This window comes from Plutella xylostella, chromosome 8 (genome assembly GCF_932276165.1).
Source record: "Plutella xylostella chromosome 8, ilPluXylo3.1, whole genome shotgun sequence".
NCBI classification, from domain to species: Eukaryota; Metazoa; Arthropoda; class Insecta; order Lepidoptera; family Plutellidae; genus Plutella; species Plutella xylostella.
Window position 1 is genome coordinate 3061870 of NC_063988.1, and position 27051 is coordinate 3088920.

General features: G+C 37.0%; 1 protein-coding gene across 1 annotated transcript; it reads right to left on the reverse strand.

Annotated features, from left to right (window-relative positions):
* Nucleotides 1–119: 119 nt before the first annotated feature.
* On the reverse strand, nucleotides 120–23913 carry LOC105382553. The gene is made up of 10 exons (XM_048622798.1): nucleotides 23684–23913; nucleotides 23481–23590; nucleotides 23161–23346; nucleotides 22770–22884; nucleotides 22326–22398; nucleotides 3994–4141; nucleotides 3555–3690; nucleotides 2689–2841; nucleotides 1911–2068; nucleotides 120–1420 (listed from the first exon to the last, which is right to left on the reverse strand). The coding sequence occupies exons 1-10, from the start codon at nucleotides 23771–23773 to the stop codon at nucleotides 1243–1245; spliced, it is 1347 nt and encodes a 448-aa protein (XP_048478755.1). The 5' UTR covers nucleotides 23774–23913; the 3' UTR covers nucleotides 120–1242.
* Between the last annotated feature and the right edge of the window lie 3138 nt (nucleotides 23914–27051).

Sequence of the window (27051 nt, forward strand, 5' to 3'; positions counted from 1 at the left end):
ATGATTATTGGTGTTTAACACGTTATTTGATTTAGCACTGAAGCTAATAGAGTACTTGATTCTATGCTATTATTGTCTTAAACGAGGTGATAGAGCCACAAAAAAAAAAAATAATAATAAACAATTCAACATTTTTATTAAATAAAACTGGACAGTCTTACCATTTCAAATCCGTCACAACCGTCTCAATATAAAAAAAATATCTTTTTCACATGCACACATATGTATATATTAGTCGTTACACAAATACATAATATCAAAGTTTGTTGAATATAAATTTGATAGTCAATTAAAATATTTAAATATAGTTTACAAATCTTTTTTATCTATGGTAACATAACATAAAGTACGAAAATTAAAAACATTAATATTTATAATCATCTAATAGAATTCTAAAAATAAATACTTATGAAAAAATATATCCATAACAAACAAATATACAAAAAGATTATCAATTAATTAAAATCTGTCTGGCAGTCATTTACGCTAGGCATAAATTTAAATTACTTAGGTAAGGGCTGAATTTTCAATAGCCAGATAAGAGTCATCTGAGGAATAATATTCTGAAGCTATCGCGTCAGAATGTTTGTATTAGACAGTGACAGCAACAATGTTATTCGTCAGATAACATTTATCTGACTATTGAAAAATCAGGCCTAAAGCCGGTAAAGCATTATGTCAAGGAAGCTGGCAACATTATATTTTTTTATTGCGTCGTATTATAAGGCACATAACATAACAACGCACTTTGCAATATCGCGTACGTGAAAAGCGATAGCCGTGATGCATGTAGCGATTACTGCTGCCAAAGTCACTTTAACGTAACCGGTGATATTTATGTTTTTTAATCGTGTGTATTTCATATCAAGCTGAACACGGGATCACTCGTGCTTATAGAAGCATACGCATGTCTCTATAGACACCTTTTGTAATGCATGAAATACGTATGCGCAGTGCGACCATATTTTTAATAGCGTGCGGATTTCATCGAGCATGCGGGTTCGCATGCCATTTTCCCACGCATTACAATAAATAGTTGTATGAAAAAAACAATTGCGGCTGTCACGCGTGCGGGGCAATTCCGCGTGCGTGATCAAATCCGCACGCTATTAAAAAACACTCTCAGTGCGACAACAAATCCGCACGATATTAAAACACGCAGTACACAAAAGCGCGATGCTAAGTCCTTTTCAACTTCAACTCGTACGGTCTCCCTCCCACTCAGCATCTCATCGCCTCCTGCTATCGCCCCCCACTATCCGCGGTTCGCTCCCACATGGGCAGTCGAGCAAGGGCTACAGCGACCTCTCGGCGCAGCTGCTCGGTGATGACTGCGGCCGCGGGGGCGCGCGCCCAGCCCGCCGCCGCCGCCGCCAGCCAGGGTAAGCTGCCTAGCCCGGGCGCGTGGACTTCGGTGTTGCTGGAATAAGGGGAAATGTTAGGAGGTGTGTGGAGAAAATTATGGATGAGTAAGGGTGAGGATAGAAAGTTGTGGCGCTTCTTGGGAGAAGCCCTCGGCTAGCAGTGAACGATTATAATCTTCATCACGTCGATAGCAACTAAATAAAAAATGCGCGTATGGGGCTATTCTTGTGTGCAGTTTCATAGCATATAGTGTTTTAAAATAATCGTTTGATTGTTAGGTATTGGTATTTGGAGTTATGGAGAATGCTGTTAGCATTAAGTTCGCCTATGTACATATATTTATTATTGTGCAATAAAGAATTTTAATAATAATAATGGAGTCAGTAACTTAGCTAACCTGAAATCAGTGACTTCCTCTTAGCTTATTACCTAATAATGAGTTACAAACACTAGAGCCCATTAGAGCTGAAGTAGGGGTAATTCCTAAAGCTGATAAGTGACCCTATTGTGCACTCTTGATGATCATGACAACATAATTCACTTACTCCATAACTTCCAAGCTGAGTTCATCGAGCTGTGCGTAGGGCTCCCAGCGCGTGCGGCCCATGGTGACGCGCAGCGCGAGGCGGCTGCTGCAGCGCGCCGCCAGCCGCCCCGCGCACGCCGCGCCCGCAGCGCGCACGTGGTAGCTGTCGTAGCCTATCTGGAGATGAGGAGAGGTTTTGTGTGAATGTTAAGTGTATGTATACTGGTAACCGTCTAAAGCTCGCATAGCATTCAGTATTCTTTGTATAGAAATTTACACAAGTGCTTTCTCTTCATCGGCATTGCTGACGCCGCCGCCGCGCCGTTTAAGATATACATATATGTACGCTACCGATAGGTGGACGGTTACCTTAACTCGGCCATAAGGCTACCTTTCCACCAAATATGTGCTATGCAGTTAAGCTGCAAGGTGAGAAAGGAATCGTTTCCAACAGTAATATCCTATGTATAGCAATGAATATGATTGATCGATATCAAACGCATCCATAGCAATGCAGCCTAGCACATTTCTTATGGAAAAGCGCCGCTCTTGCTACAATAGATGATTCTATCTATACCATGCGGCGGTTTTGACACATTCAACCCTGTTATTTCAAGGGTAGGTATCTAAAAAGCTCATCCTGAATACCTTTCCTGAAGTAACGTCGTCCTGGTGTAAAATTGAACGAAGAAATTGGAGTAGGTGGAAAAAAATACTTTCACCATCTTTAACCCGGGTTCGAACCAGTTTGACTAGTACCTAATTACCTTTCAACTTCAAACATTCTCTGCACCAACCTGCAAGTCCTTAATGCTGAGCGTGGCTCTAAAGGTGGTCTTCAACTCATCCGGCCGGGTGACGCTGACGTCACCGACGCGATCCACCGTGGCCAGGTTCTTCACCCAGCCCGCGTCCGTCTCGAAGCGGCCGATGCACCATGTTGCACCTACCTACATATAGGAGAATTGTAGGTTAAATAGTTTATTGATGAGAGACTTTAAATTGGTGGACTAGTCCCACCGCCAGTGTCCACGTCACCTCTTTGTGGACGGCAGAATGGACATTTGGTTTAGGACTATAGAAAGAGGTATCTTTGATGGATCAAATCAGAGGTATTTCACAAGAGAAGAAAGTAACTTAGCTCTTAAAATCTGCAAGCAGAAGTAGCAGTGGGTAAACGAGATTTCGAGTGGAGACCATGAGCAGGCAAACATAGCGTAGGTTTCGCTCCAGCTTGCTGCATCGACAACCTTGGGTAGGTAGCCGGTAGTAGGATGGGCGAGCATAAGTGAGTAATACCGTCTTTTTGCACCTGCAGCTATTCTATACTATTCTATTCGAGAGGGGATGGTGTTCCTGTACATGGCTCTCTCGAGAGAACCTTAGTACATATCCCCTTGATTTCAGCTCAGCCAGCCTAGCTCCCGAGTAAACTGGAGCAGCAAGCCTGGGTGTTGCAATAGCTGAGATAGGCACTTACAGCTAGTGAGTGGCACCTTGTTGCACGTGCAGCTAGTGAGTATTACGCTCTGGAGAGCAACCTTGTTTGTTTATATTGTATTGTATTATTTTCTGTATTGTTATTTTTTTGTTGCATAATTTTTCAGTTTTTGTTGTTGAATGTGTCAAATAAATATTTTCTTTCTTTCTTTATTTCTAGTACCTTGTGCAGGAAGACGGCGGGCAACGGCGGCGCGGGCAGCAGCTCGCGGCGCGCCTGCAGCAGCGAGCGCCGCACGTCCATCAGCAGCGCGTCTATGGCTTTGTTCCCGAATGTGGCCAGACTATGCGCGCGCGCACTGCAACAATGTTGGATATGTTTAAAAAGGATTTAGACTTCTTTATATATCATCCAACAATCTTATATATGCTAGAAATAGGATTTAACGAGCCACACCGCTCTATGAGTTTGAAAACCAACTGCTACGCGACGTCACATCGCAAAAACGTATGTCTCCCACCACAAGTAATGTTGTTATTCTTAGATCGATTTTGCGTTATTTCGTCTAGTTTTTGGTAAGGGCTCTATCTGCGGTCCTCCTTATCAAATCATTACATTTCTAGCAAAATCCGTGGTCTAGTAAGCTGCCACATTGAGTTACCTGTAGGCGTCAAGCAACGCGGTGTCGCAGCGCATGAGTTGCGACACGCTGGCGGCGCGGCGCAGCGCCGTGTCCAGGTGCCGCCGCAGCCGCCGCGCCAGCAGCGCGCGCAGACTGAACGAGAGGCACGCTGATAGCGGCAGCTCGTCTGGGGGACACGGCTTTTATTAATTTTTAGTTAACTTGGCATATACGCAACTACATAAGTAGATTTGATTCTGAACGTACTCAAGGCTCAAATTTGAATTTCTGACAGTTATTAGTCTGTGTTTTAGGACGAGCCCGACACACACATTTAGGGTGGGTTGCACCATTTAACTTTAACTATTACAAACGTCAAATCCCTTGACGAGCTAGATCAATCTTCAAGAGATTTGACGTTTGTAATAGTTAAGGCTGTCACTAAAGCTAGAAGAAAATCAGAATCTGTCAAATCTAGTGAGGGGGGGTTGAGGTATGCGGGGCGTTCTCCGGACAATGACATGAAATTTTAACATAGTACTCGAAAACATTAAAGTGAAGACATGCCACTTTGTTAAACATATACTAAGTAAGTACTTGTTTTGTAAGTGATACGAAAATATTTATTTTTATTTGAAAGTATTTTTAATATTTAATCATTAATTATAAAAAGTCGTGCCCGTGCCGATATTTATACAGGTTGTTGCAAAAAGGGTATACTAAACTAAGCCGAAACCTACGTGTGCAGCATGTTATTGATGTTATGTCTAAAACCCTGGAAATGAAATCAGAATGTAAAAATTCGCGTTTTTTTTTTCGCGAATTAAGTATAGCCTCACTTGGGGGCAGATTTTAATATAAGAGGGACTACAGGGTGTTGTATTAAAAAAAGTATAGTTAGCCGAAAGGGCGTTACTCTGAATAACTTTTATCCTACGTATTTTTTTATATTCGTGAAAAAAAAAACGCTTCTCCATATATATTTTTTTGGTCACTTGACCTTTTAGTTAGACGACCTGTTTTATTTTGGTGTTTTAAGGGCCCGTACAGGGTGACGTGCCGCGCCAATTTTGGGTTTTCAATGCTCTTCACACAGCACACGCAGTGACACGCACACATGTAAGTTTGCACAGTGGGTCGATAAACTTTTACTCGCCAACTTTATTGACAATTATGTTCAAGTACATTTTGGGTGATTTTAGGGTAAGTAAGTATAATTCTTACTTACACTGGTAGGCACCAGGAAAGAGTAGAAATTAATAGGGGTGCCACTTTACTCTATACTCGGAACCCAATTAGCTTTCTCAAACAAATGTGGTATTTACTTGTAGAAAGGTAACTAAAAGTATTAAAGTGTAGATAATAAGTTTCGGGCATCCTCCAGCCAACTGAACCCCGACGACAAAGCAAAGTAAATACATAGTGTCGCAAAAGGGCTATACTAAGCCAAAAGGGGATGACTCAAGGGGTCATTCTGAACAACTTCTGTTCTACGAGATTTGCAAATTCGCGAAAAAAAATATTCGTTTTCCATGGTAAAAAGTCACATGTCCAACAAAGTTTCTATGAAAAAGGTTTTTTTTTGTTAATTTCCATAACTCGTAGAGCAAAAGTTCAGAATGACCCCCTGTCTTACTCCTTTTTACCCGACTGCCGAAGGAGGAGGGTAATGTTTTTTGATTGTATGTATGTATATATGTATGTTTGTCTGTTTCTTTGTTCCCTCCTGTAGCCTAAACGGCTTGATAGATTTTGATGTATGAGGTATTGTTAGAAGCGTATTAATGGCGCGATGGCTATAGGCTATGTGACGTTCCATTAAAATGTACATAGCGCCCTCTTGAGGACATACCGTGATGATCGAAAAAATAATAATTCAACTTTGCCGTGTAAGCTATCAAATGAAAGGACTTGATTTTCACATTACAAAAATATGCATATTGAAGGTATTTAAATAACAACACCAAAATTATTGAAATAAAAAATGATCATGAACTACCTACCGACGTAAAATTTCATAAAATAAAAACAACTAAAAAGTTACAAATAAAAAAATACAATTATAAAAAACTAAAAACCTGACTGCACGCTAAAAACATGAAAACGAGTCCCAATGTTAATGGAAAGTATCGCAGGCGGGGACCAACTTGACCGCCACTTAAGGCCGTTTTCTAAGTAACATTCAGCTAAATGGTGAACCCTCTGCTGGTATAATTTGTTTATATACCGCTTTTTCAATACCTGTAAGTACATTTTTTGGCAGCATAATATTTTTACTTAATTTTAGGGTTTCGAACGTCAAAAGAAAAAAAGCAACCGTTATAGGATCTCTTTGTTGTCCGTCTGTCTGACTGACTATCTGTCACCGCCCTTTTTCTCAGAAACGGGTAAAGATATCAAGCTTATATTTCGCATAGATGGGGAGTACCCCAAAAAAAATATTATGGTACTCCCTGTCCCACACAAGTAAATTGGGGCTTATATTTTTTCCAGTTATTTTGATGTGTATCCTTTTTTTTTCTTTGTTGTTTTGTATAAGTATGTGTTTCTTTTCTTTAAATCTGTATTTTTTTTGTTGTTGCTGTCTATGTGTCGAAAAAATGTATCTTTATCTTCAAATCACGCCATCTATCGTTTGTTTTTTTTGTGGCTACTGTCTATAGAAGAAATTCCGTCATTGACAATTTTACGTTACGAATTTATTTTTATTTATTTTATTTTTATTTTTACATTTTCGTGGAGAATCAACAGCATTTTGTTAATAAATAATTATTACTTATGAACACATAACAACTTGATGCCATTAACAGAATGAACTTAGTAAACCCAGTAAACCTAACACATCCAGAGGAAAAACAAAATCTCTTTCTCTCTCTCTGAAAAACATACTTAATAGCCCAAACTCGATGCTTTTAGCTATTAACATCTTTGAAATAAAATTGAGCCACCACCGTGTTACTGCCCTCATCAGATCCTCACGAGACCATACCTCAACCAGCACCAAGAGACTGTATTTTTGATCCCTAACCTAATGTTCGTGCGTATTGTCATCACTTAGATCCATTCGCTATATTCCTGCTCCTCATCAGACCTTTACGAGACTGTAATGTCACGAGAATATTGCACACTATCTAATTTAATTTAATGTATTGAATATACTGGAAGAATTATGCTTCCTCAATTTCAAATCAAATTATGTTGGTGTCATAAAAGTTGAAAAAGTGCAATGACAACCAATGTGCAGTGATTTTGTATCTGTACACGATAAGATCGCGAGCTGTCAGTGCTGCCTAAACCGACGTGACCCTTCTTTGGAGGCCAGCGGCCAACTGAGTCAAACGTCACTTGTGTTTATGATTTTATAACACAGAAAGCCGCCATAGATATTTGTATGAAGATTTGAGGGAAAAAAATTGCTCAAGGTTGGGATTAATTTACACAAAATAAGTGTGTGTTTATTAAAAAACAAGGTATTTAGCGCCTAGTCCAAGCCTTTAACTTTATAATATGATAAAAATCATATGAAAATTCTTAATAATTACGACACAGTTGTTACAATACGGGAGTGTGATTGACTGGTTTTTCTTGATATTCTGAAATTAATTTACAGTTATCCATAATCATTTACTTAAATTCGAATGATTCAGCACCTAGCTAGACTCTTCAACTACCTGTGTGATTTTTTTCAAGGCTGTAGAGCATCATTTACTACATAATTCTATGACAATGCCAACCCTCGATTCCCTATTGCAGACCCTTAAAAGCAGAACAGTAGTTTGCAGAACTCTGCATATACAGGGTGTCCCAAAAGGTTACGTAGCTGGCAAAGGTGGTGATATGGGGTGGTCTGGGTGAGGTATAATATGTACTTAAGTATGTGTATTTTGGATATGATAGAAATAATATTTTTGTTTCTTAAAACCAAAAAAAAATAAAACCTTGTTGCGCTCTTTTGCTCACTGTAAGTACCTACAAATATTGCTGTATTAAAAAAATTGCGGTTTTGTAATAACGATTATAAAAAAAGTTATTTTCAAGTCAAGGAGTCAGTACCTAATTACAATTTCAGTCAACACCAGGTGAACTGAAAAAAAATAGATAGTTCTAATTATTCTATAATCACTTTAGATCGCAAACATTGTAACTCCACTTTTCTCGGCGAAAAGTCAATTAGTGTCAGTTGGTGTCAATTAGGGCATGCAATACCGGAATAATTTTCAATACCGGTATTGAGTTTCGGTATTACTACTTCGGGATTCCGGTACTAATACCGGTATTAGACTTTCTTGTTGTTATAAATGGCAAATATTGTGTTTAAAGGACTATAGGCCAAATTTAAACAAGAAAAGGCAATCAAATTCTGTAATTATAGATATAGATTTCTACGACAATTGAGTATTAGAGTTAAAATGATGATTTGGTGTCGGTTTACGCATGGGCAACAGTAGATTTCCAACGGCCAAAAACTACATTAAACTATTGGAAACAAGTGCGCTTTCATAGTATATAAGAACACAAGGCTAACTATACCTTAATCGCTTTTTTTTTTTCCCTGGCAACCCTACAAACCGGGTGTCAAAAAAACCAGCTGATTTAAATTATTTTAATATTACTAAATTTAATGTCTAATTACGTTTAAAACTAGTGTTAACTTAAAGAATATAGTGTTATACAGCTGTGCAAATGAAGACAAGCCTTCAAACCCTGAAATAAAACACTTACGGGACTCGGATATTTGAAGCAGCGGCACCTGTCAAAGTTCGAATTTGCCAACGGATACCTATCAGGGGAGTATTGTTAAAATTACATATTTTTACTAGTATTACTCATTTAAAATCATAATCACTAAATTATTTAATCATTATTCATTAGTTTGCTGCATACGTGAAATGTTTTTCACACTTCCTTAACCCACTTTTAGACTTTGTCATTTTCAAACTCTGTTGTTTTCATTTCTAATTTTCAAACTTTCTATTAGCTTTTGTATCCCTTATTCCCTATTACTATACCATAGTCTCCACCTACTTAATTGCTATTAGTATTAGTACTTCATTGAATAATGATCAAGTGATTGTTTTTTTTGGCTTAAAGTTTACATAATTCTAAGTCAATAATACCACTGAGTACCTATTCATTTAAGTAACATATTATGCATATTACTCCCTCCCCACCCATAGTTTGTGTTCATGACTACATTGTATATGATAACTAACAAATAAGTTACCTTTTGATCATTTTTACATAGACTTACAATATATCAAGTTTTGATTGGTTTGATCAAGTTATACCTAAAGAGGGTTATTTTGTATATATCTTGGATAAACATCCTCTCAATTCTACCTATCAACATACTAACGGGTAACCCCGGGTGGTTTCAGACATGTCGAGGATGACGACCCGGAAGGTGCAGAGCCGTGACCTGGAGATCCAGCTGAGGACAGCTTTGGAGGATCTCAAGGCATCTCGTGACCTCTCAAGCCAACTGATGGCAGAGCGGGAGGACAATGAAAAGGAATTTGATTCCCTTTTAAAAAAGAACTCGGACTTAAAGAATGACATAGCTGAAATGGACATCCAATACCAAGACTTGCAAGGCAAATGTGATGAGCTACAGATTGTACTTAGATCATACAAAGAGTGTCAGGATTTACATGAAGCTGCCTTGTCTAAGATCTATAGCCTAGAGCAGCAATTGGCTGAAGCACACGCAGAGATCCAGCAAATAAATGAAGCACATGCAAGCGAGGAAACAGATAAGACAATGGCATTGTACGATGAATTAGTCACCCTACACCCCACCCCTATGCCAACAATAGACCTCACAACTCCAAGAAAATCAACCAATATCACAGGTGCAAACAGGCTTAAAAAATATATTAAAATAAAGAAATATATCAGGAAGTCTGAGCGAGCATTGAAAAAGCATAAGACGCACCTTCCATTGACAAAGGATAGAGTAAGACTTCAACTACTGGTGAATAAATATGAACAAGAGATGTCAGACTACAACCAGAAGCTCGCAGACAACAACCAGGAGTGTGAGTTCAACATTGCCATGCTACAGTCTAGGCTGGCCACACTGAAGTCTGCCCTAGAACAGAGAACTCTGGAATACGAAAACCAGCTGCTGGTGCTGAGTAGTGTGGGCTTAGTTCGGGTTGAGATGCTGCCGGAGAAGTCTTCACCTGCTGAAGCCACCACCGCATCTCCGGAGGCCACCACCACCACCTCGGAGGCCACAAACAGCATCCCGCTGGCCACCACTGGACTCTCGGGGACCACCACCATCCTCCCGAGGGCCACCACCACCTCGGAGGCCAAAAACAGCATCCCGCTGGCCACCACTGGACTCTCGGGGACCACCACCATCCTCCCGAGGGCCACCACCACCTCGGAGGCCACAAACAGCATCCCGTTGGCCACCACTGGACTCTCGGGGATCACCACCAGACTCTCGGGGACCACCACCATCCTCCCGAGGGCCACCACCATCCTCCCGAGGGCCACCACCAGCCTCCCGACGGCCACGCCATCCTCAAGGGTCATCCAGAGTAAATCGGCTACAGCAGATGTTTTTCCGACCTCCAATAATAAATTACATAGAATACCCACCTATGCTCAGGCAGCTAGTAGAATAGTAGGTAATAAGCAGTTACCTAAGATGTCACCCACTTACTTGACAAGGCTTACTACTGATACAAGTAGTAGCAGTTCAGCCAAGGATTACAGCACAGTTGTATACTCCGATAGGCTTGGCAAGGATTTCGGGCACATGTTGGGTAATCATGTAACTGGAAATGTTGTTAATCATTGTTACCCAGAACTTTCATTCGCACAAATAGTACAACTGATTTCAGAGAGGTCGTACACCGAAAAAACTACTATATTAATTATGGTGGGAAATAGTTTAGGTGTGTCAAATTCTGATATAAATAGAAGTTTTGCTATATTAGAAAGCATTCCTGCAAAACATATATTTGTTTGTGCATTTCCTTATTCTTGCACACTGCCTGACAAATACAATTATATGACATGTAGCCTAAATAAAAATATGTACAATGCGTGTTATAAATCTGACTGTATCAATTTCTTTGATACTAATTTGTATGTAGATAATTTTAAGTTGACCTGGGACAGTTTATTTCTGTCCTTAAATCAGAAACGACGTTTAGCTACAGAAGTAGCTCCTCTTATTAACTCAGTTATAAGCATTATAACGAAGAAAACTTGTGTCCCTATTGACACCGTCAGTAGTAATACTGAAAATAGTACAGTAGATTTAAATTAGATTTTCAGACAACGGGAGAGCATCATAGCGTTGATATAAAGATTGATTCAGTTCACTGCTCTCTCGGCTCAAAACTATCGAAGGACAAGACATTTAAGAATGAATTTAAATTGGTACATCAGAATATTCAGAGTATTTCTTCTAAATTGTTAGAAATAGAACTTTTTTCGGAAAAATTTAACATTGATTGTTTATGTATCACAGAACATTGGTTAGACGAGAATAAAATGATGTTCCAATTAAAAAATTACAAACTTATAAGCTGTTTTAACAGAAATATCAACGAGCATGGTGGGTCACTTATATTTCTTAAAGAAAATTGTAAATGTAAAGAACGAAAGGATATAGTTGCTCTTTCTGTTAAACACCATATAGAAATTTCATGTGCAGAGCTTAATAAGTATATAATAGTATGTACCTACAGGCCACCTACTGGTGATTTTATTACCTTTGAGACTGTCATGGAGGATGTTCTAAGGTTAGCTTCCAATAGTAAAAAGGAAGTAATAGTGTGTGGTGACTTTAATGTTGACCTATTAGGTGACTCTCCTAATAGGTCGAAATTGTTGTTACTTTTTAAATCATTTAATCTTTTTAATGTTTTTCTGGAACCAACTAGAATTACACCCACGTCAGCCACTTGTCTAGATAACATATTCTGTAACTGTGAGTTTAAAGACAGTAGTGTGATTAATTGTCTGAGGTCAGACCACAGTGGGCAGACCATTACCTTAGTAAACACTGACAAGACAAATAAAACTAAGGTGAGATGCAGACCGATTACTACAAAGAAAATTGACAATTACTTGAAGAAACTAGACGAAAAACTTCCGAATGTTAAATTAGATTGCAATTCTAATGAGATGTATAGTAACTTGTTTAAGATAATAGCTGATGAGTTTGAGAGTAATTTTGAAACGAAGGAAGTTTTGATTGACAATAAAATTAAATTTTGTGACTGGGCTACAGAGGGTATTCGCAAAAGCAGGGCGACATTATATGATCTGTATGAGATGAAAACATTCATACTCCGACCTGACTTTCAATCTTATGTGAAGAAATATAGCAAGATGTATAAATGTGTCTGTCACTGTGCGAAGACAATTTTTAAAGATTAAAGACTCTGCTAACAAATCTAAGGCCGTTTGGACTATTATTAATAACGAAACGGGGAAGAATCGAACACGCGAGACAAATTTATCTTTGAAGGTAGGCAATGACATTATAACATCGAATGATGCGGTGGCGAGGGTCTTTGAAGAGTTTTTTACGAACATTCCTTTAGAGACTACGTGTAACCTGGATTCTTCGGCTGCAGCAGCTGAAACCCTGACGAAGGAGAACGCACCTTCAACCGATAAGGAATTTAAATTCAGATATATTAATACATTAACTATTATAAAAACATTTAAGTCATTAAATATGAAGAAAACTGAAGACTTGTGGGGAATGTCAGTTAAATTTGTTCTTTCTATTATTAATAAAATCGCCCCAATTTTAGCTAACATCTTTAATAAATGTATCGCTGAAGGTGTGTTCCCAGATCTTATGAAATTTAGTAAAATTATACCTCTGTTCAAAAGTGGGGATATGGAGGACCCTGCAAATTTCAGGCCTGTCTCGGTTCTTCAGTTTTGAGTAAAATATTTGAGAGGGTCATACTCAGTCAGATGCTTTTGCATTTCAATGATGCTCGATTGTTTCATAGCCAGCAGTATGGTTTTACAAAAGGCAAATCAACAGCCGATGCCGGTACTGCGTTGATTAAGCACATATTTGACGCCTGGGAAGACCATCACGATGCTATTGGAGTCTTCTGTGATCTGTCGAAGGCGTTTGATTGTGTAGACCATCAGACTTTAATTTCGAAACTTAGATACTATGGAATAGGAGCAAAGGCTTTAGATTTGATATCTTCATATTTAGACAAGAGACAACAAAGGGTCGATATTAACAATACTAAATCACAGGGGGCTCATGTAAAAATAGGCGTCCCTCAAGGATCTATTCTAGGACCATTTTTATTAATGACTTGCCTTTTATGGTTGAAAAATTGACTAATATAGTTTTATTTGCTGACGATACTTCTTTGCTTTTTAAAGTTAAAAGAAGAGAAAATAATTTTAATGAAATTAATTCAATTCTATCTGACATACACGATTGGTTTACCGTTAATAATCTTCTATTGAATTCTAAGAAAACGAAATGTATTAAATTTACACTGCCGAATGTTAGACAATGCGATACTAACATTATTCTAGATGGGAATAAATTGGACCTAGTTAATGATACTGTCTTTCTTGGGATGACTATAGATTCAAAGTTACAGTGGGGACCTCACATTGAAAAATTGTCTGGAAGGTTGAGCTCCGCAGCTTTTGCTGTACGGAAAATTAGACAGCTGACCGACGTTGAAACCGCCAGATTAGTTTACTTTAGTTATTTCCACAGCTTATTATCGTATGGCATTTTGCTTTGGGGTAGAGCAGCTGATATTGAAACTATATTTGTATTACAGAAAAGAGCCATCCGCTCTATATACAAACTTGGTTCCAGGGATTCATTGAGAGAACTATTTAAAGAAATTAACATCCTTACAGTTCCATGTCAGTTCATTTTTTCCAATTTAATGTATGTACGAAAGAATATTTCAACTTTTGATACAATTGGCAGTAATCATGACATTAATACTAGGAACAAGCATAAGCTGGCTTTTCCAGCGATGCGTCTGGCGAAAGTTAATAAATCGTTTTTAGGGTACTGTATTAGATTTTATAATAAGCTTCCAGCAGAAGTTGCTCAAATGCCAGAGAATAAGTTTAAGTGTTACATTAAAGAGAAACTCAGTAAAAAAGCTTATTATAAAATTGATGATTACTTAGAGGACGTTAATGCATGGCTGTGATAAGTAGTTAGCTCTGCTCATATTATTATAATAATAATTATTAAGCTTATATGTATTGTATACCAACTAGTTTTAAGTCTTTTTTTGAAAAGATGGCTCAGGAGTTTCTTGCCTCCGTTCTTCTCCTTAGACAGAAAGAGCCCCCCCTTATCCGAACGGAGAGTAATTTGTAAAAATTGACGTTCATCAGAAAATTTTATATTTGTACGATGAATAAAAAAATTTGAGTTTGAGTTTGAGTTTGAGTTTATTTATAGCCTAAAAAGTCCGATTCCGGTATTACTTCAATACCGGTATTAACTTTCAATACTGGTATTGAAAAATACTTATTTTTTTTCCGGGTTCCCGGTATTGCGGTATTGTATGCCCTAGTGTCAATAGAAACGTTTTTTTAATTTACATGTTTTGTTTTACTCTTTATTCGAAAAAAAAATGTATTCCGCATTTTACAATTTGTTTTCCTCTAAACCAGAAACCGTGATTTTTAAACAAGAAAATTTAGTAATTCCCTTTATTCTCATATACAACGTGCGATGTAGGCGAGCGTGAACGAAAACTATGCAATAAGCCTTTGTTTTTATTACTACTTTACTAAAATAAAATAACATACTCAACAATGTTAATATTTTTTTTTGCAATATTGTAAAATTAAAATCTAATTATTAACATGAATTTCATCTTTTTTTTGACGGTATGACGGCTGCTGCAGCTCCGTGCTGTCCAGACCTCCAACCAATCCCACCAGTACTGCAGGTTGCGTCGAATACGAGCCATTCTCTTCGACTTGACAAAACAGGTGCTCCTGGAAGGGCCATAAATCGCACGGCACCCGTACCGTATAGAGGCAACGGACTCCTTTGCAACAGCCTCCCAGATTCCTAAGTAGCCCATGCACTGCATGGCGAGCACAGCTCCAGCTTTTCGTAATGAATCCTTGGGATGTCAGCCCTCTAGGAACGCGGTTACTATTTTTAAGCTAAGAGCTAGTTCTCATCCTGCTCCGACAGTGAACGAACGCAAAGTATTGTACCCACTATCGATCACGCATTTCGGATGCCAAACTGACTGTCCGAAAGGTCGAGACCGTACCACCACGTACTACAGAGGTATGACTCGTTCGAAGAGCTTGTCAGGCTCTTACAGCAGTTAGATGTGTCGGTCAACGGAAAGATAATCTACAGGCCTGCTTTATTTATTTAGGAGCACTAATGTGGCCTCCTTTCAGTCATTGAGAAACTCACTGGCACTCAGGCTGCGGTTGAACAGGAAGATAGACTGTCTAAACAAATCCTTTTTAGGCTAGTTAAAAAAAAACTTTAGGTAGGTAGTATGTTAACTAGAACTACAAATAAAACAGTATATGTGTCTCCTCTTAAAGTTGGTCACGAGGAGTTACGATGATTACGATCTGAGGTGACGCTGACGATATACAAGGTGTTGCAAAATGGGTATAAAGCTAAGCCAAAAGTGGATTTAGGGGTCATTCTGATCCACTTTTCTTCAACAATTTTGAAAATTCACAAAATAAAACCTTTTCCAAAGAAACTTATTCGATCACGTGACTTTTTACTATAAAGACCGAATTTATTTTTCGAGAATTTCCAAAACTAGTAGAACAAAAGTTGTTCAGAATAACTCCCTGAGTCACCGCCTGTTGGCATAGTATAATCTTTTTGCAACATCCTATATAGGTAATATCAGGTTTACCTGGACCTGTAGAGTGAGATTTGACCTGGCAAGGGGAGTCACAATAGATCTTTTAGGTTGCAGTGGCGAATGGGCACTGGTTTCCCTGCCCATTTCTATAACTATAACTATATGTAATTTTATGGCAATTCAATAATGGTATGACATTTACATATTTGAAAAAATAATAAAAAATATAGGTACATTACCTATAACCCTAATAAAAAAAAACTGGTTCAGCCCTTCCTTTAAACTTATAACACCCCTCTATTTCCTTCAGGAGTTCAAAAGCTGTGTTTAATACATATTTTTTATGAGTTTTTTTTAATACTAGACGACCGTATTGCGTAGTAGTTATTGACCCTGACTACTGAGCCGAAGTTCCCGGATTCGATTCCCGGCTGGACCAGATCTTTGTTTAAACACAGATATTTGTTCTCGGGTCTTGGATGTGCCCGTAAAATGGCAATAGGCCCGCCCCCTATTACATTGGGATTTAAACAACACTGGCGAAAAGTGGGTGCAGCAATGCACCTCTGCCTACCCCGCAAGGGAGTACATTAGTACAAGGCGTGAGAGTGTATGTATGTGTGTATATATGTAGATAAAGTCGCACTTAACCGCTTTTTTTGCAAAGCTTGTTAAATTTTTATTTATTTTTTTTTATTTTTATTTTATTTATTAACAGAAATCCACAGCATCTTAATTAACATAGTTTGCTAACATTGTTTATAAATAAGGCCATTAATGGATTTTACTATGTTAACTTAATATATAGTAATTTATTAGAACTAGAACTTAAACTAGGTAATTATTCAGGTTACAAAAGCAGACATGTTTTGTGTGTGTGTTCGTGTGTGTGTGTGTGTGTGTGTGTGTGTGTGTGTGTGTGTGTGTGTGTGTGTGTGTGTGTGTGTGTGTGTGTGTGTGAGTGTGTGTGTGTCATTATTAATAAAAGTGAATTATTAGGTAGGTACATCCTTAGTACACAAATATATATACTATATTATATATACATAAGCAGATGTGAAGGCATACACATAAATAGGTAGTACACAATAATATATACATAGGTAGACTGATAAATAAAGATTCACTGGATAAATAATTACACTCACAGTTATACAGTTAATAAAGTATTTAAGTAGGTAGTAAGATTGATTGTCGGTGGAGTCTAAATTTAACTTATACTTAATTACAAATTGATAAGAGTATAAGGGAGAGGTTACATTCACCGGGCGAATTTGATTGGATTTCAGGAGTTCGTATGGTTATAATTTGTTATTTAATATGGTGATTATTTGGTTTTTAAAAGCATTTTTAGACAAGTGGAAGATATCTACTACAGAGAATTTATTATTGTAAGTATTTGGTAATCTAAAATTTACACAGTTTGAGGCGTAGTTTGTACGCACAGTAGGGACGTAAAAAAGTTTTTGCTTTGTGTTTCTCGTACGCAGCGAAGGAGCTAGAAATCGCAATATGTTATTTACCAGTGTAGGGCAGTCTATGGCCCCAGAACAAATATCATGCAGGAGAGACATGTCACATAGTATAGTGCCACAATCTTATCTGTTCCGGTGGTCAAAATGTGCAACTAACGAAACGTCATTGTCAAACGTCATTTCATACTCTGTGCGGTATTTGAGTTGTCAATTTCAATTGTTGTTATTTAATTTGTTTTGTGATTTTCTGGGTGAAATACTGCCAAAAGCGCTGTAATGTAATGCAAGAAAAGTAGTACTATATATATTGGCTTTTATGCAGGAACAATAACGTATTCAGGCGCCTTTAATTCCGTTTGAAAAATTGGAAGAACGAGTTGCAGCGGCTACAGGTTAGTGTTGCCAAATATGACGAATTATTTTACCCATATACTCCATTTAATTTTATGTAATATTTTCCAGAGAGGCCCGTGCCCCAGCAGTGGGGACGGGATGAGTCGTGATGATACTCGTGATGAAAAGTATATAATCTTTATTTTTCTTTGATTACAGGTGTGATGACATGACATGATACTTTAAATCTTAGACAGTATACCAAGAAGAATTTCGCGCACCTGCAGCGATTTTAGACGAAATAATGATGATTTATGACATGTCATTGTTTTCCCAACCAATCAAGAGTTGGCTGAAAGAAATTGCTTTTTGGCAATTAGCCTTTGGAAGGAGACCCGTGCCCCAGCAGTGGGGACGTGATGGGTCAAGATGATGATGATGTATTAGCCTTTGCACACTGTCTGAATTTATTTTAATTGTATGCTATTGTTTCTTGTTACTTTAGAAAATGTAAAATAATAATAATACTTAATTAATTTTTTTTTAAGTCTATCTATCTCGTTATTCCTACGACCCACATATATTACCTATACCATTGTAATCTAGATTTAATCTCCTATATCAGAAGCAGAACATAATCAGAACTACATTGAAACAAATGTCGTTTGATATATTATATCCACTTTCATTTACTATCGACCCTATATTTTGATTTATCTATACTATACTTATGAATGTACCTAATTATTACAATAGGTAATAGCAGAAATGCATTGTCGTTTAAACCAGAAATAGGCAAAATTTAATCGAAAGCAACACTGGATTCGATCACAGCGATGTCGCCACCGGAACAGATAAGATTGTGGCACTATAACCGTCTATTATGAAGCGTCATTAACTTATGATGCATACATGATTCCGTGTAATCTTGGCTAACTTTGGTGAATTTAAAGTTTAAATATTTAACAAATTTCTGTTGAATACTTTCGATGCTGTGATCGTAAATTATATATTGGGGGTTCCAGATGGAACTACAGTATTCTAATGTACTACGTACATATGCAAAGTATAGCATTCTGACACACATTTCATCAGTAAACGGTTTACAAGTTCTAATAACGAAGCCAAGATTTCTGTACGCTCGATTGACTATTGATTCAATGTGTGCTGAGAAGGTGAGTTTAGCGTCCAGTATAACACCGAGATCTCTTACAGATGATATTTTAGTTAACTTGTTATTGTTTAGGGTGTAATTAAACTCTATAGTTTTATTGCGTCTACTGAAACTAATTTGTTGACATTTTGCCACATTCACACCGATTCTATTTTTATGGTAATACACGCTAAGATTATTCAGATCTCTTTGCAATTTAACGCAATCTTCGATGTTTTTGATTTCGAGATAGACCTTCTTATCATCAGCATAAAGCAGAAACTTTGAATGTACCTTCATAGATTTAAAAAAATATGTACATTTTAGTTCTTCAATTTTTAAAAGTACTTATACTTTTGAACACCCTTTAGTGTACAGACTACCACATCTTAAAATATATATTATAAAAAATTACGGTTTTTGGTTTCAAATAATACAAATTGAGAACTTAATTTTCAACACCCTGTATATTGTGTAGCTTACCTAGCATACACAACCGTTAAAATAAAATAAAGTTAAATTATTACCCCTCAGAATATAAACAGGCTCGCGCTTTGGCATACTGTATTGACCGTATAGTTCTTATTCGGAGAATCTAATAAGTGTCATTATGTATAATGTTTACCTTTATCTATGCATCTGTAACTCTATAGTAAAAAATGTAAACAAATCGAAAAGGCGAAATGTTTTCTAAGAATTTTCGGCTTTTCTCCATCTAAAATGTTTAGAAAATTAACTTTTCATAGCAAATGCATATGTATTATAATATTTGCAGTCATCATTTGTTGATTTAATCAGTTTTTGTGAAATATTTGATTAAAAATAAAATGGCGTGGGTATCGCTCCTACCAGGCCGCCACCAGGGCGACCAGGGGGGAGTCAGTGCCTTAATGGCTGAACTTTTAGTAGAAGGTAGTGCCATCTCTTTATATTACTCTTACTACCAAAAAAGATGTAAGATGGCGTTATCAACAAGACCATAGAACAATAACAAGACACATAGATAAGTAGTATTTGAATGTTAACATTGTCATGATCTATGGCTTTTATGAAGAAATTGCGTGTCAGTGTCAGTTCAGTTGTCTTACAATGTCTCGCAAATAACATTTTTGTAATAAAAATAAAAGCCTATACTCTCGGTATATCGTTATTTATAAATTTTATATACCTACAAATAAAAATAAACATGGTGTGTCAAGAAAAAGCATCTTTATCCGCAAAAAGTGTTTTTATGAAATTCTTGCGACCTGACAGATTCCATATGGATCCAGGTTCCATGTGGTTCCACGGGAACCGAGCTGAAATGGCGGCACTGGCAAAGAGCGATCGACATCTTCATATCCGCTGAAGATTAAAATACTATGTGTACCAAACTGATAAATGTCGTCAAAGATTTGCCTCGCGAGGATAAATGATGCACTATTGGACGAAATGACTTTATCACCACAAGTGACAAGATTTGCTTCTCTTGGGAAACATAAACTAGCAAAACATGAATTGGTTTTCATGGTGAAAGGAATACACACACCCACTCGCATATTATTTTACAAGTGACATGAACAAAACTGAACTGAAACATTGTTATATGCGAGGTAATAAAGAATTATATAATAATTTGTTTTTTATTTATTGTTGCATGTAGGTAGGTACATAAATAGATTGAACTTAAATTTAGCTGATAAATGTAATAACAGTTGTGTGGTGTAACTACGTCAACGCAAATATGTCTTATATCTTTATAGATTGAAGTTAATAGCCGGATCCCCACCAGACGATCCAACGCGATCCGATCGCGCGATCCAAGGAATCTTACATACTAAACTTCTTGGATCGGGCGATCGGATCGCATTGGATCGTTTGGTGGAGATCCGGCTATTAACTTGTGATAACAATATCTATATATACAGGGTGTCCCAACAGGGCACCCTGTATGTATGTACAATGAGGTTGAGCAATATAAAGAGATGGCGTTGTAGGCTCAGTATGACGTATAGAGTATGACAAAAAACTCCTCCAGATGGCACTCTTTACACAATTGTTTATTTTTTCTCTATGAGGGCGACGACTGAAGAAATCTGAAATCTGTCACGGCGTCATCATTTTTAAACCGGAATTTATTAGTTTTTTGCAAAAAAAGTTGACTTCTGGTCCATTAAATCCAACTCTTTAAGGTAACTTTGTTAAGAATTTAATTACCTACACATACATATAAGATTCCATGAAAATGGGCCCTCTGATTTCGAGGGTTTTTTCATAATAAGTCGAAAAATGGCAAAAGACATGGTCTGTTTGCAATTTTTTTTAACATACTTATTATAATCCTGCACCAATTTCTAAGCAAATATCAAGTTGAGTATACCCTCTGCTACAATATATATTTTTCTCAAAGTGATAGAAGCTACCGTTTTTCCAATCCAATCAAGTATATCAAACCGACTTTAGCATTTTAGGTTTCGTAATCCCCTTAAAGTTAAATGGTGCAACCCATCCTTACACTCAAAGTAAGTCATAAAGTCAGTTCGCCGCCACCTACGCTCCCTCACACTCTCATGTCACCGCCATTGTTATGCCTCATATTTTAGTTAGCGAGATTCCCTCCGTCTTTTTTCTACACTTCGATGGCTGTAAAATCTTAATTTTGAATATGGAAAGTGGCGTTTATGCAGCTAATCCTAAATTAGAATTGTAGTCATTAAAAAGTAACCGGTTCACTTTAAATAGGTAATTTGGTAACACTTAATGTTAATTAATAAAAAGACTCATTGTACCTTTTTATCACAACTTAATTGCACTTGAAACTCGATTAAACGTAAATTTATGGTATTTATGCCATGCTCGCCTAATGCTATACCTATTGATCAACAACGAACGGGAACATCAGTAATAAGAAAAACGGCACTGTATTGTATATGTACGTTCTCACAAACACACACACAGAGACACATACACAGCATGTTAGTTATTAGGTTTTTTATTTTATGTCTTTTTTTATGTCCTTCCTTCTGAGGGAACAAAAAAATATTGTTTGAACATTGAAAGATTGCTTAAAACATGAAGCCACCGATCACTGTTACGATCCTCATAAGACAGGCTACATGTGAGCCTAGTTATAGTTATGATAGTAGTCGAAGGTAGAAGTCGATTTTTGATTTAAAAAAAATATATGCCAATAGAATAGTAAATAAATCATAGTTATAGCGTGCGGTATAGCGAGCATGTCACCTTATTGTTCCAGCTACATTTGTAGGATAGATAGTAGTCACGCTTCAAAGCGCTCCTTTGTCATATCAACCGGAGGCGCGGCGCCGTGACACGGAGAAGGCTATTCATTACTCATGCAACAAGTTTAATGTAAAGCCATAGTAAGAATGAAATGCATCAGTGCAGAGTATAACTGCAGAATTTGTTTATTAGAGCAGCAATGTATGACATTATATCGCTTTGCAGTTTTATTGTTGTAGCCAGAAAGAATAGCCAGTTAGCTTAGTAGGATCTGTAAAAGTTGACATCCAAATCTGAACTATATAATTGTGGTTGATGAAAATAGACTGAAATACTTACCCATATGCTTGGCAACTTGTTCCGTGCTTTTAAACTCATAACCTCCACTTCTCTGCGGTGAAGGCCAAGATAACTGAAATGGAACAGTAATATAGATAAAAAAGTGTTTAGCATTTCAACTTAGGCCATTTATTCATTTAATGCTACTGAATACATTGGGTAGATGAATTATGTGCAGACAGAAAGGACTTATCACTCTTGTAACCCTGTTTTCAAATATTAATTTGGAAACCATAAATTAACATCATTTTTGGTTTGTGAATTGTGGGTTTTACTATGTCTGGCAATTAGGCATTAGCTGCTAAGAGTTGAGTGCATTGCAATGTAACTGTCTATTTTCTGTTTAAAATACTATAGAAGAGTTTGTATAATTTGCAAATAGTCTGTTTTGCCTATCCAGATTATGGAGGTCCGGCAGTTATACATACATACATACATATTTACCTTAATAAGAACCTCATCATGGTTGAACTCAATAGAGGGGTTGATGCATGAGAACTCATCGTTATCCACGGTCAGGCCAACCTGCACATCTGCAGTCATGTTCAACAGTGATATTCTGAAATTTTATAAGATAATAAATTATTGGATTCTTTTAATTCAAATGCACCAAAAATTATAACAATATTATAAGTAATCAATAAGTTTACTTCAGTTAGTTAATACATACCGATCCAGGGATTCCTATGAGCAGACCTAAGAATTAAATGTGATGGAATTTCAATGTGAACATATATATCCTTCACATACTTATCATAATAGTTAGAATTATTTTGATTAAATACTAATGACAAAAGCTACCTACATATTTTTATTATTTTTTATATTAACTCACAGCACATGCCCCTCCGACATGACAGGTATGAGGTTGTAAAGGTTCTCATTGAAGGCACTATACAGGCCCTTAATCTTCACTTCTCCGAGGGAACACCGTAATGTCATTGCCATTGATTTGACATCCACAGATATGTTCTGAACATGGAACGATGGAGGTTTGACCAGCTCCAGGCGAGATAAATTACTGGAATAAATTTAATATGGTCAAGTTCAGTTATAATTTAAATTATATTTAGGTAAGTAGATGTTATTTTTTGAATGCATGCATCCAAACAAAAATCCAAAAGCTTACAAATTAGTTTCAAATATTTTACTTACACTTGCGTATTCTTAGTGAAGTATGAGGTATCCTCCAAATTATCTGGTTTAGTTTGTTCCCCATTATTTAAGCCATTACTCGACAGCTGCAGGGCTACATTAGTGAAACTCTAAAAGCCAGGAGTAAAACAATATTATTATCTCGATTTTGGAATAGAAAGGACATCATATGAGTACAAGATAAATTTAGAGCTAGTATTTACCCTCTTGATAACGTCTTGTAGGTTGGGCTGCACCTTCGTCAGTAGCTCTTCGAGCTCCTGCTCAATATCTATGCTACTTTCTTCCGACATTATGAAACTAGCATCTTTATTTACTTTAGAGGTAGGTGTTATTTACTATAAATTTATTGTAAGTTTAGTTTTTTCTATAAATTTCTCTAACATATTGCAGACAAGACACCTCAACAAAGTTATGAAAACAACGGAACCAGTGTTGCGATCGTAAAAAAATAAACTGCCGTATCTAAGAACTGAAATTGCCGTATTTGTGAAAAAAAAACATGAAATTGCCGTAAATACTTTCTACGTGTAATGAAATGCAATGATTTTTTTTAGTCATAATAGTACTCTTCCACCATTTTACGAAGCCTCCATTATTCAATAAGGAGGAAAGAAATGGCGAAAGTACAATTTTACTTAAGCACGACCGTAATCCAAGTTCAATTTACTGACAATAGTAAATGCTACACAAACCAAAGTTCGATTTGCTACCCATGTCAGGATATCTATACAAAAGAGCGTAAAAATCTAAGTATGTATGTATTTCTTGCATTCACGTTAAACATGTATCATAAAATGAAATTCATAAAATGAAAGACGAAACGGTAATTCACCTAGCCATAAACAACCACACTCTAGAAGTCCATATTCTACCTATTTAAGAGTTGACGAAAGCGAAAAAAAGCGATATCGATATAGTTCGGTATATTTATGTTTTACGTGCTGCATTTCATAATCAAATAACTGATTAAAAATAGTATTTTTTCATAATTATCCATTGTGATTTGTCGCAAAGCTGAATTGCCGTATTATTTGATACGGTAATGAAAAGCCTGCCGTATGCCGTAAAATCTGAAAAAACATCCTGGAATGCCGTATATTACGGCAATTGCCGTATCAATCGCAACACTGAACGGAACTGTCAGTTCAGTTCAGTGCTGTCTTGACAATCATGATATCAGTCACCTGTCACGTCATCAGTCATTTACAACCACAGAGTAAAATATATGTTGGTTCTCAGAACAATAACGGGACGAAACTTCCCGAATATAGTCTGATGCGTCTTCCAACTCTTGCAGGTAAAATAAAATTAGTAAATGCAAAATAACTAACTTTTCTTTTAACACTAATACATACTATGAAAAACAAAGTTAGAAAACATGTTTGTGTTCAAAATGGGTAATGAAATTAATGGTATGTAGGTAGCAGTTTCTGAACGTAACCTTGTTACTCGTTGAAAACTGAAATATTTTTCCCGCCACCCGACAGGAGAACGATTTTTTTTCTTTTTTGTAGATTCAAAACATAATAATTAAAATTAAAACAGTCCTAAGTTCAAATCAAGTCAGTTCATTTATTAAGCGTCAATTCACACGTACCACAACCACACCACGTCGCAGCGACAAAATGTGGTCAAGCTGTGGTTACGTGTGAATTGTGTGACAGCGGCTTTTTGCAGTTGCGTTGTGGCAGCGACAAAATGTCGATGTGGTTGCGTTGTCGCTGTCATTGCGATGTGGTAACCACGTCGTCGTGTGCAGTTAATATGGAAAACAGGTTGCCGCGGTGCCGCCGCCGCGTGGCGGCGTTGCCGTTACGATGTGGTTGCGCTGTGGTTGCGATGTGGTTGCGATGTGGTCGTATTACACAGGTGGTCGATAACAACGGCAAAATGTGGCACGTGTGAATTGGATTATTCATTGTCAATACAAAATATACGCCCGACCACATCGCGTGGTTGTGGTGTGGTTGTGGCTGTGGTGTGGTTGTGGTACGTCTGAATTGACCCTAATACCATAGAACAACGCGGACTCGGGTGTACCCTTCATACTCAATGATTAATACCAGTGAAACTATTAAGTCCTGTAAACGGAAGTGGATCCTAAGTAATTGTTACAGACCGTATTTAATTGATGTATTAAGTAAGTATATTTATTAAAGTACAAATCCGTTAAAAAGCCGTAACCGAACGGTATTTTATTTTTAAAATGTAGGTAAGTAAATAACTGATAATGATAAAAACTTGTAAATAATTTGTTTAAGTAAGTAGCATAAGTTGTTCAATAATTAAGTTATTGGAATAGCACTAAGTTCATTTTTGTAAAAATTTAATTCTAATTTTTTATGCATGTTGTGCTCACTTCTAGTAGGGCTTATTCATTGTAAGGTAGTTAGGCAACTGTTTTTGAAAACTGTAAGAACTAAGCTCAGTTTAGTGAGCCAAATAAAAAAAAAAAAAAAAAAAAGCCAGCACCGCTGGTCAGTCGAATAGAGGCATTCAACTCTAATGGTTGTTTCACTTGTCCGCTCCCCACTACGTCACCTCGTCCCGACACACCGTAGCTAACACTGGCGACGGGCGGGTCCAAAGTTCAAGTGTAACCTCGTGCGTGCAATAATACTTAACCAAAATGGCAAAAATCTCGGTCGGATCCCTCTCCGTGTTTAATCATGAAGTGCAGGACTGGAGTCTATACAAGGATAGACTGGAGCAATGGTTTCTTGCCAATGATTTAGGGAGTGAAGTGGACAAATCGTTATGTAAACGACGTGGCGTGTTTTGAAACTATACAAGGCCAGAACGCAGAGGATGGGACTGCTCGCGTATATTTTCAAATTAAAATGGCGCCATGATTTACTTGAAAGTATACAAGGCCATTACGCACTAATCGCGTATATTTTCAAGTAAGTTAGGCCAAAATTATGGCTTGAAAATATACTGCAGCAGTTACCACTGCGTACTAATCGTGTATATTTTCAAGTGCCAAGTGGCAATGCGAGCACTTGAAACTATACGTGATTAGTTACCAGGTAGCACTTTTGAATTGTTGCTCTCTCTTTCTTTCATGCGAAATAGTAATAAGTCTATTGCTTTCTAAACATTGCATCATCATTCCGCACTTGGCATTGTTTTCGTAACGTGATTTTGTTTACATCGTACAGTTAAATTGATTTAAATTAAACTGTGGAACTGTTGTAAATAGTAAAAATTATCTCAGAAGAGGGTGTAGAACAATTCATAAAAGACAATTACGGTGAATTCAAAACTTGGTGAAAAATATGTCTGAGGTCTATAGGGTAATAGTTACCTACTACACTCACGAGCAATGAATTAGTCTAAGTAGCAAAAAGTCAACACCAAATGATCCCAATTTTTTAAAACATTTAATTTAGGTTTTGATCAAAATTTACGTTTTTAGTTGGTTATAATAATATTTTGATGCGCTGTTAAATTTACTTTAATATTACCGACGAAGTCATTAAGCTAGTCTTTTCCGTTCAGGAGCTATCGTCACTGGAACTTTTTCATTGCTCGCGAGTGTAGTAGGTATTACTCTTAATTCTTAAAA

Coding starts and splice junctions, on each gene's coding strand:
- LOC105382553 (XM_048622798.1), bottom strand. CDS start 23,773: ATGTCGGAAGAAAGTAGCATAGATATTGAGCAGGAGCTCGAAGAGCTA. Junction 22,399..22,769: donor ATGATGAGGTTCTTATTAAG/GTAAATATGTAT, acceptor GTTCCATTTCAG/TTATCTTGGCCTTCACCGCA. Junction 2,842..3,554: donor CCGCCGTCTTCCTGCACAAG/GTACTAGAAATA, acceptor TCCTATATGTAG/GTAGGTGCAACATGGTGCAT.